Below are 15,707 nucleotides of genomic sequence, written 5' to 3'. Positions count from 1 at the left end.
CACTCGCTGCATCCTGTTTGGAGGGAAGAACCTTTTGCTGCAGAATTACAGGGATAGAACGCATGCCACAGAAGTTCAGGTTTTATTTCTAATCATACTTTCTCTAGAAAATATGCATAATTCTTTCTTGCGTGGTATTTTTTATTATAAAAGTAAATTGAGTCTCTGCCTCTCATACCTTGAAAGTTTTCCAAGTGACCATTTTGACATTTTATGAATAGTTTGTGGTAATGTTTTATGTGATAGCAGCTATTACATTTTTACTTGGGCATAATATGATTATACTTATACCACATTTATTGATATGTTTCTTCATCATTCTAATTTCATGATATATAGATTTTTGTAGCATCTTAACTTTATGGAAAAAAATTTGCCTTGCAATTGAAAATTACAAAAAAAAAAAAACCTGTTAATCTAATAATTGTAACAGCTCAAACTGAAAGTTGAGAGACTATCTTTTGAGTGGTTTCCAATAATAGAAGCACTTCCCTAATCTCGTATTTTTCAAACAATAAATATTGGTTCAGTAAGATGTAACTGAACGTATATACTTTGCATGAATAGTCATTAGTGTGTTAATTTTAGGTTGATTCCAGATCCTGAGGGAATGTCTTTTACATTGGTAGAAATTATCAAGTCATGAGGACAGGAATGGAATGAGACTCGCCCTGTCTTAAGAGCAGTCACTTCTGTTTCAGAGAAAGTAATTTAGACTAAGAATTTAAAACTTAAAAAAAAAAAAAAAAAAACCTGAAAGAAACGCTCTCTGTAGGAAAGCAGTACCCATCTTAAATTACCAGCCTTCAGATGTGGTCACGTTTGCTTCATCCTTTCAGGATGTCACTTACTTAACACATTGCCCCACAGATCTAGAACAGGCATTGGGGGGAGGCAGGGAGGGGAAGAAATAAAAAGAAAAAAAATGCCCTAAGGAGTCAAGTGACTTTTTCTTGGAAAAATCTGAAATTCTGGTGGCCTTTTCTTTCCTCTCTGGCTCCAGCAGGTGCAGTGAGTTGTATGTCCTTATAGAGAAGTGAGCCCTGGGACTTTTGTAGACATGGCTACAATCATGGGGGACTGGGTGAAGAGACAACTGTCATTCTGTTTCTGTGTCTGTAAAGAGATGAGTACTTGTATTCAAGTAAAGGGTCAGTTGCAAAGCATATTCCTGGGATGTGTCCCATTCCAGTGTTTTTGAAAGAAGAGCTGGTTTTTGACTATCTGGTTATGGGATAAAGCAGAGGGTGTCAGTGCACAAGCTCTGGAGCCAGCCAGACCTGGCTCTAAGTCCAGCTCTGCCACTGCCCAGCCATGTGTGGTGGCGGTGGCAGCAGTCATGAGGGTGACAGCTATGATGGTGACCCCACGGAGCCCCGTGGTGGCAGTGAAGGGGACTTGTTAAACATTCCGTAATGGGTTCAGAAGACAGCCATTGACAGTTTTCGAAACAGAAGGGTTTGTTGCGGTTATCAGGTTCTGTAGCCCAGCTTCAGTTGCTTTTTTACTCACCATTTTCACCCTAGATTATTAGTTTTGCACAGGCAAGGCTATTAATGGCAGTGCAAAAGGAGGTCTCATAGACCTTGCCCGGGGCAACACAACCCACTCCTTCCCACAGATGCTGCGGCAGCCCCATTTTCAAACTTGCACTCTGCCTTGCAGCCCTAGTCCGGGTTTATATCATTCCCACCAGTGCAAGGAGGGGACAGAGCAGGCCTGCACCCCAGAAAGGCAGGTGGTCTTCCCACCCCTACAAAGGGCTAAGTCTGAAAAATGCACTTGGGCTTTGCAACTGACTCTTGGTCTGTGCCAAGGTTTTAACTCTAAGGAAACATGAATTTGAAAATGGAACTCTGAGCCTGTTCAAAAATAACCATTGTAACAGATGTGCCAGTGTTCCCTCCTTTCTCTCGTGGGGTCCAAAACTTAGCACTGTTACATGGAACATTGTTCTGGAGACCAAAATGCTTTTAACTCTCACTGTTCAAAAAAACATCTTTTTCTAAATTTTGTTTTTCTCAAATTCGTATGCCTAACAGCCTTCTTCCACCCACCTCCACATTTCTCAGTTAATCACTTGAACATTTACCGACAAGCCACATGGCTCTGTAGTTACTTGCTTTGAAAATAAAGCCATAATAGTTTTTATGAAAATTGAGTAAATATCCCTGCAATGCAATTTTAGTTGCCAGTCCCAACATGGCAATTACTCATGGCAAACCTCCAGAATATCATTTTAGACTTTTAAGTTTTCTCGCAGTGTCATTACTTTACACAGCATTTAGCAGAATGATTTTTTTCTCCAAGCTGCTTCAGGCCAGATCATTGCAAATAGTAAATCAGGATGCAGCCAGGTCACTGAAAGAGGAGGGCTAGAGAGACTGACCATGGTTACCACGGACATCTCAGATGGACTAGCCCAAGCATGACTGGTCATCCACTCATCCTTCCCTTATGATGACTGATACTTGTTCTTTTGGGCAGCTGGCAGCCCAGGTCCTGTTCACAGCAGTGAGATGCTTCTCCCCTCCCCACCCCCACCCCCAGCCTTTTCTCATTTTCTAGCTCTTCCTTGAGGGAAAAGGAAGAAAATATTATCATGGTGTGGGTAGTTACTTTTGCTAGGCACTCTGCTAAGGGGGAAGTGCAGTCATGTCTACAAGAATTTCTCATGGTAGGTGTGACTCTAACACACAAAGTTTGGGTCATATAATGAATAATATGTTAGGTTCAGCACTGATGTATAGAAAGTGCATAAGTTTTAGTCAATCCTCAAAATAGCCTTGGGGAAGTGGGTATACATGTTCTTGTTCCCATCTTTCAAATGAGGAAATTGAAGCTCAGAAAGGTCTAGTAATTTGCCCATGGCCACATGCTCAGGATACAGTAGAACTGGGAGCTGCTTCCAGGTGTCATTCTGACCATGAGGCAGGAGGGTGGAGAAAGCGGAAATGCCATCTTTAGAAAATACAGCTATGAACTTTCAATTAAAAATAGCACTTTGGGGAGTTCCCATCATGGCTCATAGGATGTGCATCTGACTAGCATCCGTGAGGATGCAGGTTCAATCCCTGGCCTCACTCAGTGGGTTGAGGATCCAGTGTTGCCATGAGCTGTGGTGTAGGTCGAAGACGTGACTTGGATCTGGTGTTGCTGCTCCTGTGGTGTAGGCCAGGGCTACAGCTCCCACGTTGACTGGAAACCTCCACATGTCACGGGTGTGGCCCTAAAAAGACAAAGAATTTGCACTTTGAAGAATTTGCTTGAAGGTGAACAGCATCTTTTTTATGTCAGTCCTTGGACACCTGCAACCTATGACCCTTCCTTTAGAATTTGGAATGAAGTGCTCTGGATCTCCTTGGCACTTCATATGAAGGAGGTGGGGGAAGCTGAGTAAATAATCTTGGCTTGGCTATTCAATACCATTTCTAAACTAGTTGTAGAATTGTAAGGGCCTGGATTCAAATATTGCTTCAGCTTGTTTTGCTAAACAAGTAACTTTGCCTCTCTTGAGTCTCCATTTCTATGTCAGCAAGTCAGAAAGACAGTGTTTATCTGGGTTTGGGGAGATGTGTGAAACATGGAATGCAGTATCCAGCACAAAACAAACCCCTTAAGACATCTGATTCTTTTTAGATATTTATTTATTTATTTATTTATTTATTTATTTATTTATTGTCTTTTTGCCTTTTCTAGGGCCGCTCCCTCAGTGTATGAAGGTTCCCAGGCTAGGAGTCTAATCGGAGCTATAGCCGATGGCCTACGCCAGAGCCACAGCAATGTGGGATCCAAGCCAAATCTGCAACCTACACCACAGCTCACAGCAACGCCAGATCCTTAACCCACTGAACAAGGGCAGGGATCAAACCTGCAACCTCATGGTTCCTAGTTGTATTTGTTAACACTGAGCCACGACGGAAACTCCCTAGATCTTTAAAAGTGTAAGATAAGAAAGTGCTTGCTATGAGCTTGATACTGTATAAAAGCGTTATCTCAGTTAATCCTCATAGTATCCCAAGAAAGGTCGACTTTTCTCCTTTGTTCTGGTGGGAAAACAGAGGCTACTGAGAGGTGAAGACCCTTTTCTATGGCACAGCAATTCTTGAACTGTTTCCAAAGTCCATCTCTGCCCAGTACCCTGTGCCACCTTCCTAGGTCCCATTTTCCATCTTATTTTAAAGAATCAGACTCTTTAATTATTTATGATTGTATTTATTTCTCTCAAATTTTACTGTTGGAATTTTTTTTTCTACAGTAGAATTCAAGAGTACCTTCTGATCCTGGATTAAGAGTGTTCCTTATACAGTGCCTTTATAAATTTATAGCTGCCTGGGTGGGGAGGACATGTGTGCTAAAGGTCTGTGAATTATTGGCTCATACACGTCATCATGGCCTCTGCTTTTTATTCCTCACATGCTACCAATTATACAAACAAAAAATATACACACACACCCAACTGAGTTCAGCATCTTTTAACCATGGCTTGCTATCTTGAGCACTTTTGTTTCCTTTTCTAGACATTTATTTGGCACCTCTATATACATGAAGTGTAATTAATGGGAAGTAACATAAGAAAATTAAATGTTGCAATTAAAGATTAGAGAAAGTGTTACCCAATTGTCAAAGTTAAACATTAAATTTAGGTCATAGATGAGGACTGGCTGCTGGCCATTTGCCTGTGAAATTTGTTTTGCTGAGTAGTTTTGCTTTCATTCAGATGAATGTTGCTGTTGCTTTTATTTTCCTAATACAGGAAGTAGTAACTCCCATTATTATATTAAGCTGTTTCCTTTCTAAGACACTTTTGCAAGCTCGGTCTGTACGTTTCCTCTGTCACGCTGATCTTACATATTGTGTGTGTGCTTCCTGAAAGCATTTAAGCATTGATGGAAACTATTAGCATGTCAGTGCAGCCCTTATAGAACAAGGTTACTTCGTATGAAAACATTCTCTCCTTCCCAGAGAACCTTTCCGTCTTATATGATGCTGTGTTGCTTCTAATTCAAAGTTATTTTCACAAGCAATTTTAATGAAGGACCTAGTAGGTTTGGGGCTTAGAAATAGAATGCTTTGACATTTTATTTCTGGACATGGATTTGAAAGTGGCTTCCATCAGCCAGTGATGCAAACTGGTTCCATCTGATGGTTGTCTTGTCTGTACAGTCAGCCAAGCCTCTTAGATTTTGCCTGAGCAGATGTTTGTGTCACACAGAAAATGCTGTCACCTTTGACTTTTAAAGAGCCTATAAGGTTAAGCGTTTTCAGCTGAGTTATGGACTTTCAAATCATCTAAAGAATCCATCTCCACCCCTGGCCCCCAGTTGGGCCTTTGTAATCAAACCTTGGAAAGAGCTCACCATGCAGAATATCCTACATCTGACGGTCACACCCGGGAACTAATTTGGAGGGAAGAAAGCAGACACAATTTGTCCTCCATGATGTTTCAGAGTTCCTCTAAGACTCTTTATATCTTCAATGTGTACCATCTTTTGTAAGAAACAAGTCCCATATGTGGTGTTGTGGGGTTTTATCCCTGTAGAAGAACATAGCTTTGATCTAAAAACTTCTTGCTTTAAGAGATGCCCTCTAAAAATGTTCTAAAATTGACTGTAGTAATGATTAAACAACTGCGACTATACTAAAAACCATTGAATTGTATACTGAATTAAATGAGTTAACCTGTGGTATATGAATTATATCTCAGTAAAGACGCACACAAGTCCTCTTGGTTCAAAATTCTAATATTTAATAAACAAGCCCAGGTGCTCAGGATTTTATAAGCCTTTTTATATTATTCCCCTGAGTTAATTTATAAACCAACAAGTACCTACAAGCCCTCTCTTGAGTGGCAACAGCCAAATTATTTTAAGGACAATGGTAATGGTAGGAAGAAAGGAGTGATTGTCATAGGAATTATTAATAGTAAATTAAAGTAGCAATTGGAAATGCAGCCATTCTGTTGATGAAGCACAATAGTGACCTAACCCTGATTGTGGAGACAGGGAGCCAACAATGGAATCCCTGCTAATGGCCCAAATGGGGGCAGGAGTTGAAAAGAAGGAATCAGTGGTTTACATTACAAAGGAATTGTCTGAGAGCTGCTGGAGTGTGGTTCTGAAGGGAGGTCAGGCTGGAGACAGAAGGGATGATAACCATGGAGCTGTCAAGGGCATCTCAGGGGCTTAGGCAAGCTCTGTGGAGGCTAGATTCAGCCCCTGAGAGCAGCCGTCCTGAGCCTGCTCAGTACTGATGATACAAAGGAAACACAGTGAGAAGATAGCTCAGCAAACCAGGGGGCCTGAGCAGGTGTCACAGAATCTAAAAACAAAACTTGAATCCATCAGAACCTTGGCTGAAAATTCTCCTGGCTGCACTTTGACCAGGGTTAGAACACTCTTTGGAGAATAAAACTGCTAGAAGGTGTGTGTGTGTGTGTGTGTGTGTGTGTGTGTGTGTGTGTGTATAAAATGCTATGATTGTCAGCTCAATTGAGAAGAGTAAGTCCTTGACATCCGTTGAACTCCTTGTGGTTACAGATTTCCAAATACACACACACATTGGGCACACTTTTCCCAGAGTGTGCCTTTTGGGGTATGTATGTGTGAATAAATAAAGAACACGTAAACTACAGGCTATGTTCCAATTGCCTCATTTACTCCAATGCTGTCCTTCATAACATTTCCCCCTTCAGCAAAGGATCATGGATTCCATTTCATTGTCATATGGTAGAGAGAGAGAAAGAGTATAATGAAACTAATGGGGCAGAATGTTAAATATTACCCATATTCATGTAGGTAAAGGAACATTCTGCCTGTATGACCCCTCCTGACGTCTTTATCCTGGTCGCATAAGACTTGTCCCCCTGCCCACTGCACTGCAGCCCAAACAAGCCAAGCTGTTCCCATCTCTAGGTCTCTGCACAGGGTCTCCTTGTCTCCCTGAGCAGCACATGGCTGGCTTCTTCATGCCATTTGGCTCTCAGCTGAAATATCACTTCTAAGAGAGAACATTCCTATTATCTAAAGTGTGACCCAATCACTTTTTATCCCCCATTTCAATTCTCTGCCTGGACCCATTACTAGCTGATAATCTTGTCTGTCTTGTTCTCCATGGATCCCCAGCACCCACAAGAGCACCTGGTGCTTGGTAAGTGCTTAGACTCTATTTGCTGATTGAGTGTACTAATGTAAATGTCTAGAAAAAAGGAATTGTTAAACATGATGGCAATGCTATATGGATGTGGTTTATGCAAGAAAATGCTTCAGAACCCCACTTAGGGGACATATACTCAAAGAAAACATTTTAGCCCTACCTTAGAATATTGGTGAATGAGTGCATATTTATATTTTTAATTCAGTATTAAATTTTTAAGATAGATGAAATATTTTTTTATATTCTCCACTCTAATAAACTTGATAGCTATACTAGTTAAACATAGATATTAATGGTTAAGCAGACTACACTATATAAGAATATCTACTATACCAAATGAGACTCTATATAAGTAATATGAATATGAAAAAAAGGAAAGAAATATATGAAGATAATAACTCAGCATTTTAGGGAAATGAAATTATGAGTAATTGTTCCTTTTTTTCTTTACTTCCCAAATATGCTACATGTGGATTTATTGTTTTTCTAATTTAAAAAATATTTTTGAGACAAAACATAATACAGTATATATACATATATGTATATATATATATAATCAAATATTAATAAAACTGTAAATGCAGTTTGGAGAGGGAAGGACTGTCTTGAATTTGGCATGCTCAGCGATTGAAAAATGGTACTTTATGGAAAATGGTAGTAACTGATCTGGGCTTTGCAAAGACTGATAGGACTTTTGAGCCTAGACAGACAGGTAGGGAGAGCTCTTTAAGTTAAAGAGGCAGAATGGGCAAGGCTAGGAAGGGAAATGTAGCACACAGGAGACTCTTAGGTGGGGCCTAAGTGAAGGGGAAGACGTGTGGGGTTAGTGGGGATGTTAGGAAGGCATCTGGAAGAATAGGATAGGGTCACATTTTAGAAACTCTTTAAAACTGGTCAGAGAAGTTTAGACTAGAAAAGGGAAGAAATAATTACTATGTGGTTCTTGAGAAAAAGGGTAACATGATGGCCTAGGTGTTTTAGGAAAATTGTTCTGGCAGGAGGAATGATTCCATGTCCATTTGGTGTCCATGGCAGACACCAAAATCAGTCACAGCTCCGCTCTGCTGAGACTCGGCCTTCAGCCTACATTCACCCAGGCCTCTGGTCAGCCATCACTTATCCTTCAGAGTTGATATATGAAACATAATTGCCTCTTCTATGTGTGTTGCACTAGAAAAGTAAAGGAAGGAGATGGAATAGAACAGTGAAGACCCAAAGGATAAAGACTTAGATTTTAAGAATTCTGAAAATATAATCAGGACAAGTATCTTGAGATACTTCTTTTGTGTCGGTATTATAATTAGGGCCAAAAATAGAGGTCTTTTTGTATAACTCATTATTCAGTTGTTACAGGAATGTTTTGCTTTTTCAGACTTTGTCACTGGTGTGCAGTTCCTAGGCACTGGCTTGGTTTTTTTTTTTTTTTAAATCTTTCCTTAAATTTTTGATAAACTTTAAGAACAGTAACTCAAAGAAATTATGTGCCAAAAAAAGGCTTTCACCCATTTTTAATCTACAAAGATTTGAATGCACCTGTTCTGTCCACTCGTGGGAGTTCACTTGTCAGAATATGCTAAGCCACTATTTTGGGTTTGAAAAAAAAAAAAGGTTTTGTTTTCTCTTGTTTTTTTTCAAAATAAGCTGTTTTTAGATTGCAAAACAGCAAACAAAATTAAAAATAAAATTGTCTCATCTTTGCGGGAGAGAAAGCTTCTACTCTGTCAGTGTGTGGGCTGCAAGCAGAACAGAATGTTTATCTTAGCTGCATGTTAAAGATGGAAAATAAAGTTAGCAATAGCCAAAAGGCCTTCTTTCAAATAGCTTATCACAAACGGGAAAACATAAATCTAGTGGCGAAACGGCTCTCCTTTATAAGCTAGTATTTCTTGGATGGATCTGAGAACGTGTAAAACTTTATTCCTGCCGGCTTGACTGGTTCAAGATTACCTCCCTAAACCTCTACTTCAAAGTTTGATTACTGGGACCAGTGGCAGTCAAGTTTTTTGTTGATCTTTCTTTTTCTTTTTTCTTTGTTTTCCTTTCCACTATTGTCATCAAGAGCTTACAAGACCCTATGAAAAAACTGGTTGAGAAAGAAGAAAGGAAGAGGATCACCCAGCAGGAAAGTGCCGAGGTCACTGCAGAGGAGCCCAGTCAGTAAGTCTCAGCTTCTTCTCTTGGCAAACCTTTCCTCTACAGCTAAGGGCAGTGCCATCCTCGCTGCCCGAGTCTGCCAGGGTCTCAGACGCATCAGATTGCTCTCCTTCCTCCCTTCTCAGAGGAAACATACAAAAATTGAAGCCAAATTCCTGCTAAGCCTGGGCTCACTTATCCCTGTTAGCTTAGAGGGGCAACTTGTGAGGAGTTGACGGGGGCAAGAAAGGGCAAAGGTCCCCAGTGCTCCCTGACCTCAGCCCCAGCTTTCTGCTCACTTGGATTTCTGGACCCCATCTGTTCCTTTTGTCACCATCGGTTACAAGATCCTGTCCTAGATAGGAAACCCCCAGCTTTTCTCTCACAGAGGGAAATAACCTATGACATTGCCTCACAACACACACAGTACTCAGGTGTTGTCAAACACAAGTGTTGGGTTGGACATTTTGTTTTCTACTCCTCTTTTCTCCTCTTCGGGTGCAGGAAGTAACTCCTCCATCTTCATTTCTTGCCTCTTTACAGAGAAGGCGCTGCCAGTCATGTTAAATACCGAGAGGAACTTTTCAGCCTATATGGTGCATGATTCCTAGTCTCCTACATTGAGGAAGAGGTTTAAATGTGAACCTATGTCTTCTTCTGTTGAGATGTCATAGCCAGTGGAAACGGGGTTAGTCTTGAACTAGCCGACCTAGGAAAGCAGAGTAGATGGACTTACCTCTCCCTTTTCTCTTCATTTTCCCCACACACAGAAAGTTTAGATGACAGTCCTGTGGCAAAACAGCCCTCTATTTTTACTGTGTTTCTAAATAAATTTTTGAATATAGCTTTTTCATCTGACAGAAATAGTCATTGCCCGTGGTAGTCCTCTTTAATTTTAAAGCAAATACTAGACAAAACAATTTTAGTGCAGAACGAAGGCAATTTTTCATTGTAGGAACAACCTGAGAATGTGATCTGAATCTGGTACAATGGACTGTTTTAGGAGGAAGCAGTTTAACCTGTTCCTGGTAGTAATGGTGATGCTAGCTACCATTTAGTGAGTGCCTACTATGTGCTTTATTCATATTAACTCGACTTCTTCTCATGATAACCATACTGTATTAATGTTCATATTTCCCCATTATGTAAATGATAGAAGCAAGACTCAGAGAGGTTAGAAGACTGCCTGCAGCCTCTGATGTCGTGAGAGGCAGGGCTCATGGAGTGAGTTCTGGTGCCTTCTTTTCACCCTTATATGTTCATGCAATCAAAATAAAACATTAGGAGTTCCCATTGTGGCTCAGCAGTAACAAACCTGACTAGTATCCATGAGGGTACAGGTTCCATCCCTGGCCTCGATCAGTGGGTTGAGGATCCAACATTGCTGTGAGCTGTGGTGCAGGTTGCAGACGTGGCTCGGCTCCTGCGTTGCTGTGGCTATGGCATAGGCTGGCAGCTGCAGCTCCAATTCGACTGCTAGCCTGGGAACTTACATGTGCCACAGGTGCAGCCCTAAAGACACAAAAATAAATAAATAAAGCATTAGTTTTTACTTAGAGAGGAACCACCCAAGATTGTCTTGATTAGTTTTAATTTCCTATTTCTTTGTTATTTTAGTACTTCCTTTTTTTAAAGTTCAAAGATTATAACCCAGTAACTATTTTAAATGCCACTGAAAATATAATATGACTTGTGTTCAGAAATAGCAGGTAAAGTGAGCCACTGTGTTAGGAGGGAGGCTCAGAGGCACCCGCTTGGTCTCAGAGTGTGGATATCTCTCTGCCGTGATCTTACCCAGGAATAGTAAAAGTCCAGGAGGCAATAGAATTCTGGACTTGAGCGTGAGCCTGCTTTCAGCCCTAGAGAAGTTAGCTAACTTCCTGAGGTGTCCCCTCCTATAACTCCAGGAATCAGAATGAATACCTGCTTCTCCATCAGCTTTTTAACTCTGCTTTTTAATGTGATAACTATAAGTAACTGTCTTTGTTATGCCTAACTACCCACCTAGATATTTATAGGATATGTGCCTTACCATGAAACCAACTTCAGATGTTAAGATACTCTTGACCAGCCTTAGGACAGGGACAGGAGAAAGCCAGCAAATTTCCTTCCTCTTCCAAAAATGTATAGTGTGTAAATGACTATATGTTCATATTTCACATGTAAGTATAGTAATAGATATTGTACAGAAACGTGGCTCAATCATAACCTTTTCAGAACATGGCTAAACTTTGTTTTTTAATTTTAAGGTTAATTTCATTAGAGGATGAAAACCAGCACAAGGAATCCTCTAGTTTTAAGAGTAAGTTTTGATTTTTATTCATAATTGCTTCTGAAATACTACTGCACAACAGACATCTCATTTTCTTTTTTGGCAGACTCCCCCGAGGCTTTTTTTCTCCAGTTGAGAAACTTCTATGCTAATTGGCTTCCTCTTGTTTCAGTTTTACATTTTCAAATATCAGTCCTGTTGACCCTGTCGTGTTATCTAGAGAGGTTGTGTATTTTAGACCAGAAAATAGCATTATTCATCATTTCAGCAATAGCCCCGTCAAAGTAACATCACAGTTGGAACTCAACAGAGATATTTCCTTTACAACAGATGATGACACCTCTGCTGTTACCATTACTGGTTGTAACTGCCATTTGGGCTGCAGAGATGGTTGTGATGGGATCATGTGATGACATTGTGGGAGATTGATTTTGTGGGGTGGGTGTTAGCCATTGCTGTGAATGGATGGGAGAGCTCGGAGCATGCTCTTCCAGGTGGTTCCTGGTGCTCCTCTGTCATGAGTGACACCATATCCCTCGGACCACTCGCTGACCCTTGTGTGGTCAGAAAAGGGATCAGAGCCTTGGTGGACCACTCAGTGTGCCATGAAGGGTTTACCAGCTTTTCCTGCCTCCTGCCATCACTGCTGGTTCTTTCATTGGTGGTTCTTTTGTTTTGTTTTGAGAGTTAAGTTTTATTTGGGGTGAAATTAGGACTCCTGCCCAGGAGACAGCATCTCACGTAGCTCAGGTAGCGCTGAGAAACCACTCCAAGGAGGTGAGGGGGAAACTAGGATATATGAGTTCTTGCAACAAAGGGAAGGTAGTAGGAACAAAAGATCATTGACAGTTCTTATTCTAAGGAGACGAATGTGATGGGATTCATGGGGTGGAAAGCTGACCCTTTCCATAGGACTCACATCTTTGGAGATGCAGGAAAAGTTTTATAGGTGACATGCATTTTTCCAAAATGTAATATAGTTAGAATTATGCTGTACATAACCTTTACAGGTTTGGCTTCTTTCACTTGCATCTGCCCTTTAATTTTAGCTAGGTCCATGTGGCCAAGGTTCATTAGCTCCATCAAGTGACATGACGTCAAGTACTTAAGTCATGCATTTGCCCACAGAAGGAGAATTATTATCAGTGTTGAATAGTTTTCTACCAAAAAAGCAAGGATTCAGGGTTGTTCACTCAGTGTTCATTGAGAGCCATCAGCTTGAGTGAAATGTAACCCATGGACCCCTGCTTCCCCATGAGTGAGCTTTGTAGATAGCACATCTTCCTGAAGCTGTGTGTTCACCTTACACTGAGTTAGGATACAAATGCAAACACCATTGTGAATTGGTGATAACCCAATGCATGTGTTATATTTACAGCTGAAGATGGAAAAAGTGTTTTATCCGCTTTGGACAAAAGCTCTACACATGGTGTATGCTCAGGTAATCTAGATTAAAGAAAACAGCTCAAATTTTAGTAATTTGACTCAAACGCCTTACAAAATGAAACTGACATAATTTTCTTTTCTTTCCCCTTTGCTAATGAATCTACAGAAGAACTATTAGACATGAAACCCGAGGAAGGTGGTAAGAGTCACACATTTCTTTGGGGTTGTCATTTGTTTAATATTTTAAATACTGTTTTTATAGGCAGGCAAATGTAATTTCGATTTTTTTAATAGCTTTGCATTCTTGAACAATTGTTTTTAGGTGATTGCCATTTGTCTTGCTCAGTGACTTTAAATATGCCCAAGTGCAAATAGTATATATCTTATCTTTCTGCCTTCTGTCACCTTATATATAATTACGTAATGTTCAAACTACTAAAACTAAACATTATGTCAGAGAGTGTATGCTGGAGTAGAAAAAACCATGGCTTTCAGAATCAGGCAGAACTGGATTTGAATGTGCTTTTCCTATAAATGATCTGCGTGGCCTTAAATAACTTGCTCATACTTAAACTCTTTTAGCCTCACTTGTTTGTCAGTTGGAATCAGTAGCAACAATTTTGTTGGGTTATTGTCAGGACTGGAGACAATATGCAAAGGATCTTTCACCGTCTCTGACACAGGGACACTCTCCAGGTGGTGAGGAGATGAGATGTAGAAATGGAAATGTTGCCCTGCTGGTGTGCTGTGCTTGTCTCCATTGAACCTCAGTTACATGCAGAGGGAGAGTTTCCCTGGCTAGTCCCACACTCACATTCACCAGACCTAAAATCATTTACTAAATAACCCTGCACAATAGAGTTCAGGACTGTGGGTGTGGATGAGACATGCATAGTCTTAAGTGATCCCCAGGAAGCGAATGTGTTCTGCTTGGTTGTACCCTTGGCTCTCCATCCTACCACAGGTTTCCTTTTAGTGACTGACCAGGAGTCCAGACAGCCCCTGAGATTCTCAGCCAAACTCTAGAGCACCCATTGCCCTGGGTAGCTGGCATACAGTCTGCCCTGGTCTTATGGGACTAGAAATGGACCAAGATCATCCTGATGGGCCCAGTTAACGAGGGTCGACGATTTTCTCTGCTCAGTCTTTGCTTGATTTGGATTGAGTTCCCAAAGTGTGAAAGAAACAAAGTCTGTAAAACAGAGACCATTGATGAAAGTTTTTTCAAAACTGGAAAGGCAACATACCTCTAGCATCATTTCCAGGGCTAAAAAAAAAAAAAAAATACCAGGCTAAGGAATATAAACAAGGACAGAAACCTACTTTTCTTATTAATTTCCCATTTCAGACAACATACTGTGCAATATTTCATGAACGTCCATGTGTGTTTTATCAGAAAGACTACTTATTTGTAAATATTGAAATCATACTAGGTTGTGAAAGTAAAAAAGCAAATAAGTAATGTAGATTTCCATGGCCTGGAGTTCCCGTCGTGGCGCAGTGGTTAACGAATCCGACTAGGAACCATGAGGTTGCGGGTTCGGTCCCTGGCCTTGCTCAGTGGGTTAAGGATCCGGCGTTGCCGTGAGCTGTGGTGTAGGTTGCAGACTCGGCTCGGATCCCACGTTGCTGTGGCTCTGGCGTAGGCTGGTGGCTACAGCTCCGATTCGACCCCTAGCCTGGGAACCTCCATATGCTGTGGGAGCAGCCCAAGAAATAGCAAAAAGACAAAAAAAAAAAAAAAAAAAAAAAGATTTCCATGGCCTATATTTTCATAAAAATGTTTCTCTCTTTGCTTAAGGATAGACTATTTTGATGAAATCAACATGTTTTTTAACAAATTATATTTTGGGAGAGAAAAACATTTCAGTCTTGCAAAGGTGAGATAGAGAAAATAATATAACAATAGATACTTAGCACCTTGCTAAGCTTTAGCAAATCTTAACATTCCACAAATTATTTATAATCGTACATAAGCTTCAACTTCTTTTGATATGAAGATTATTTCGTCTATTCTCCACTTCTTGTTTATATAGGTTTCTCCTTACTTTCATTATCTCTTTAATTTTTTTAATAAACCTAATTTTTGACTAGGTGGCATATTCACATTAGTACCAAAAACCAAGTGATATTTAAAATGTATATAGTAAAGAATAAAACCCAAACCTTTCATTCCCATTGCTGTCCCCCCCACCACAATTCTAAGGCTCCCTTCCCCTAGTGCATCCCTCCAGGATTTCTTTATATAGACACAAGCAAATTTGAATCTACAGTCTCATGCTTAGCCCCTTTTTACAAAAAAATATTTCTTGGTTTTGAATTTTTAATGGTACAACACTAACCCAGTAGCTATGCATTTCTTCACAGTATTAAGTCAGAAATGCTATTGCCCAAGACGCAAGCTTACTTTCATGTGCTTCTTCCAACACATGTGCCAAGATACACTAGAATAAGATTATCTTTCCGGTTATTTAAAACAACTTCCACACCTCATTGGTTGATAGTTTCAATCTCTGTTTCATGGAATAGCAATTCATATCTTTTATTTTTTTGAGCTCTCAGTTTGATTCTAAAGATAAAGAGATGAATCTGCTCTTCCTCAAAATGTGTACTCAATCTCAAGCAGAGTACATGTTTTCTCAGTTAAATGCAATGTCACAGAATTTCTCTGTTCCCTTTATCACTGCCAACCCACAAAGCCCTCCCTGAATCATGAGCCATGCTTTCCCAGTATCTGCCTCTTCTGCCTCGGCAGCCTCTA

At 40.4% G+C, this 15,707-nt stretch overlaps 1 protein-coding gene across 7 annotated transcripts in view; it reads left to right on the top strand.

The window, feature by feature from the left end:
- The window catches only part of ICA1 (islet cell autoantigen 1), a 150,615-nt gene that overhangs the window by 112,182 nt on the left and 22,726 nt on the right, over positions 1 to 15,707 (top strand). For all 7 annotated transcript variants that reach the window (XM_021102429.1, XM_021102425.1, XM_021102427.1 and 4 more), the window contains exons 9-12: positions 9,215 to 9,312; positions 11,538 to 11,590; positions 12,939 to 13,001; positions 13,113 to 13,145. In XM_021102429.1, the coding sequence (XP_020958088.1) occupies positions 9,215 to 9,312; positions 11,538 to 11,590; positions 12,939 to 13,001; positions 13,113 to 13,145 (247 nt within the window). The remainder of the gene's footprint in view (positions 1 to 9,214; positions 9,313 to 11,537; positions 11,591 to 12,938; positions 13,002 to 13,112; positions 13,146 to 15,707) is intronic.

Source organism: Sus scrofa, chromosome 9, assembly GCF_000003025.6.
Source record: "Sus scrofa isolate TJ Tabasco breed Duroc chromosome 9, Sscrofa11.1, whole genome shotgun sequence".
Lineage (NCBI taxonomy): Eukaryota > Metazoa > Chordata > Mammalia > Artiodactyla > Suidae > Sus > Sus scrofa.
This window is presented reverse-complemented; position numbering and strand designations above follow the sequence as displayed.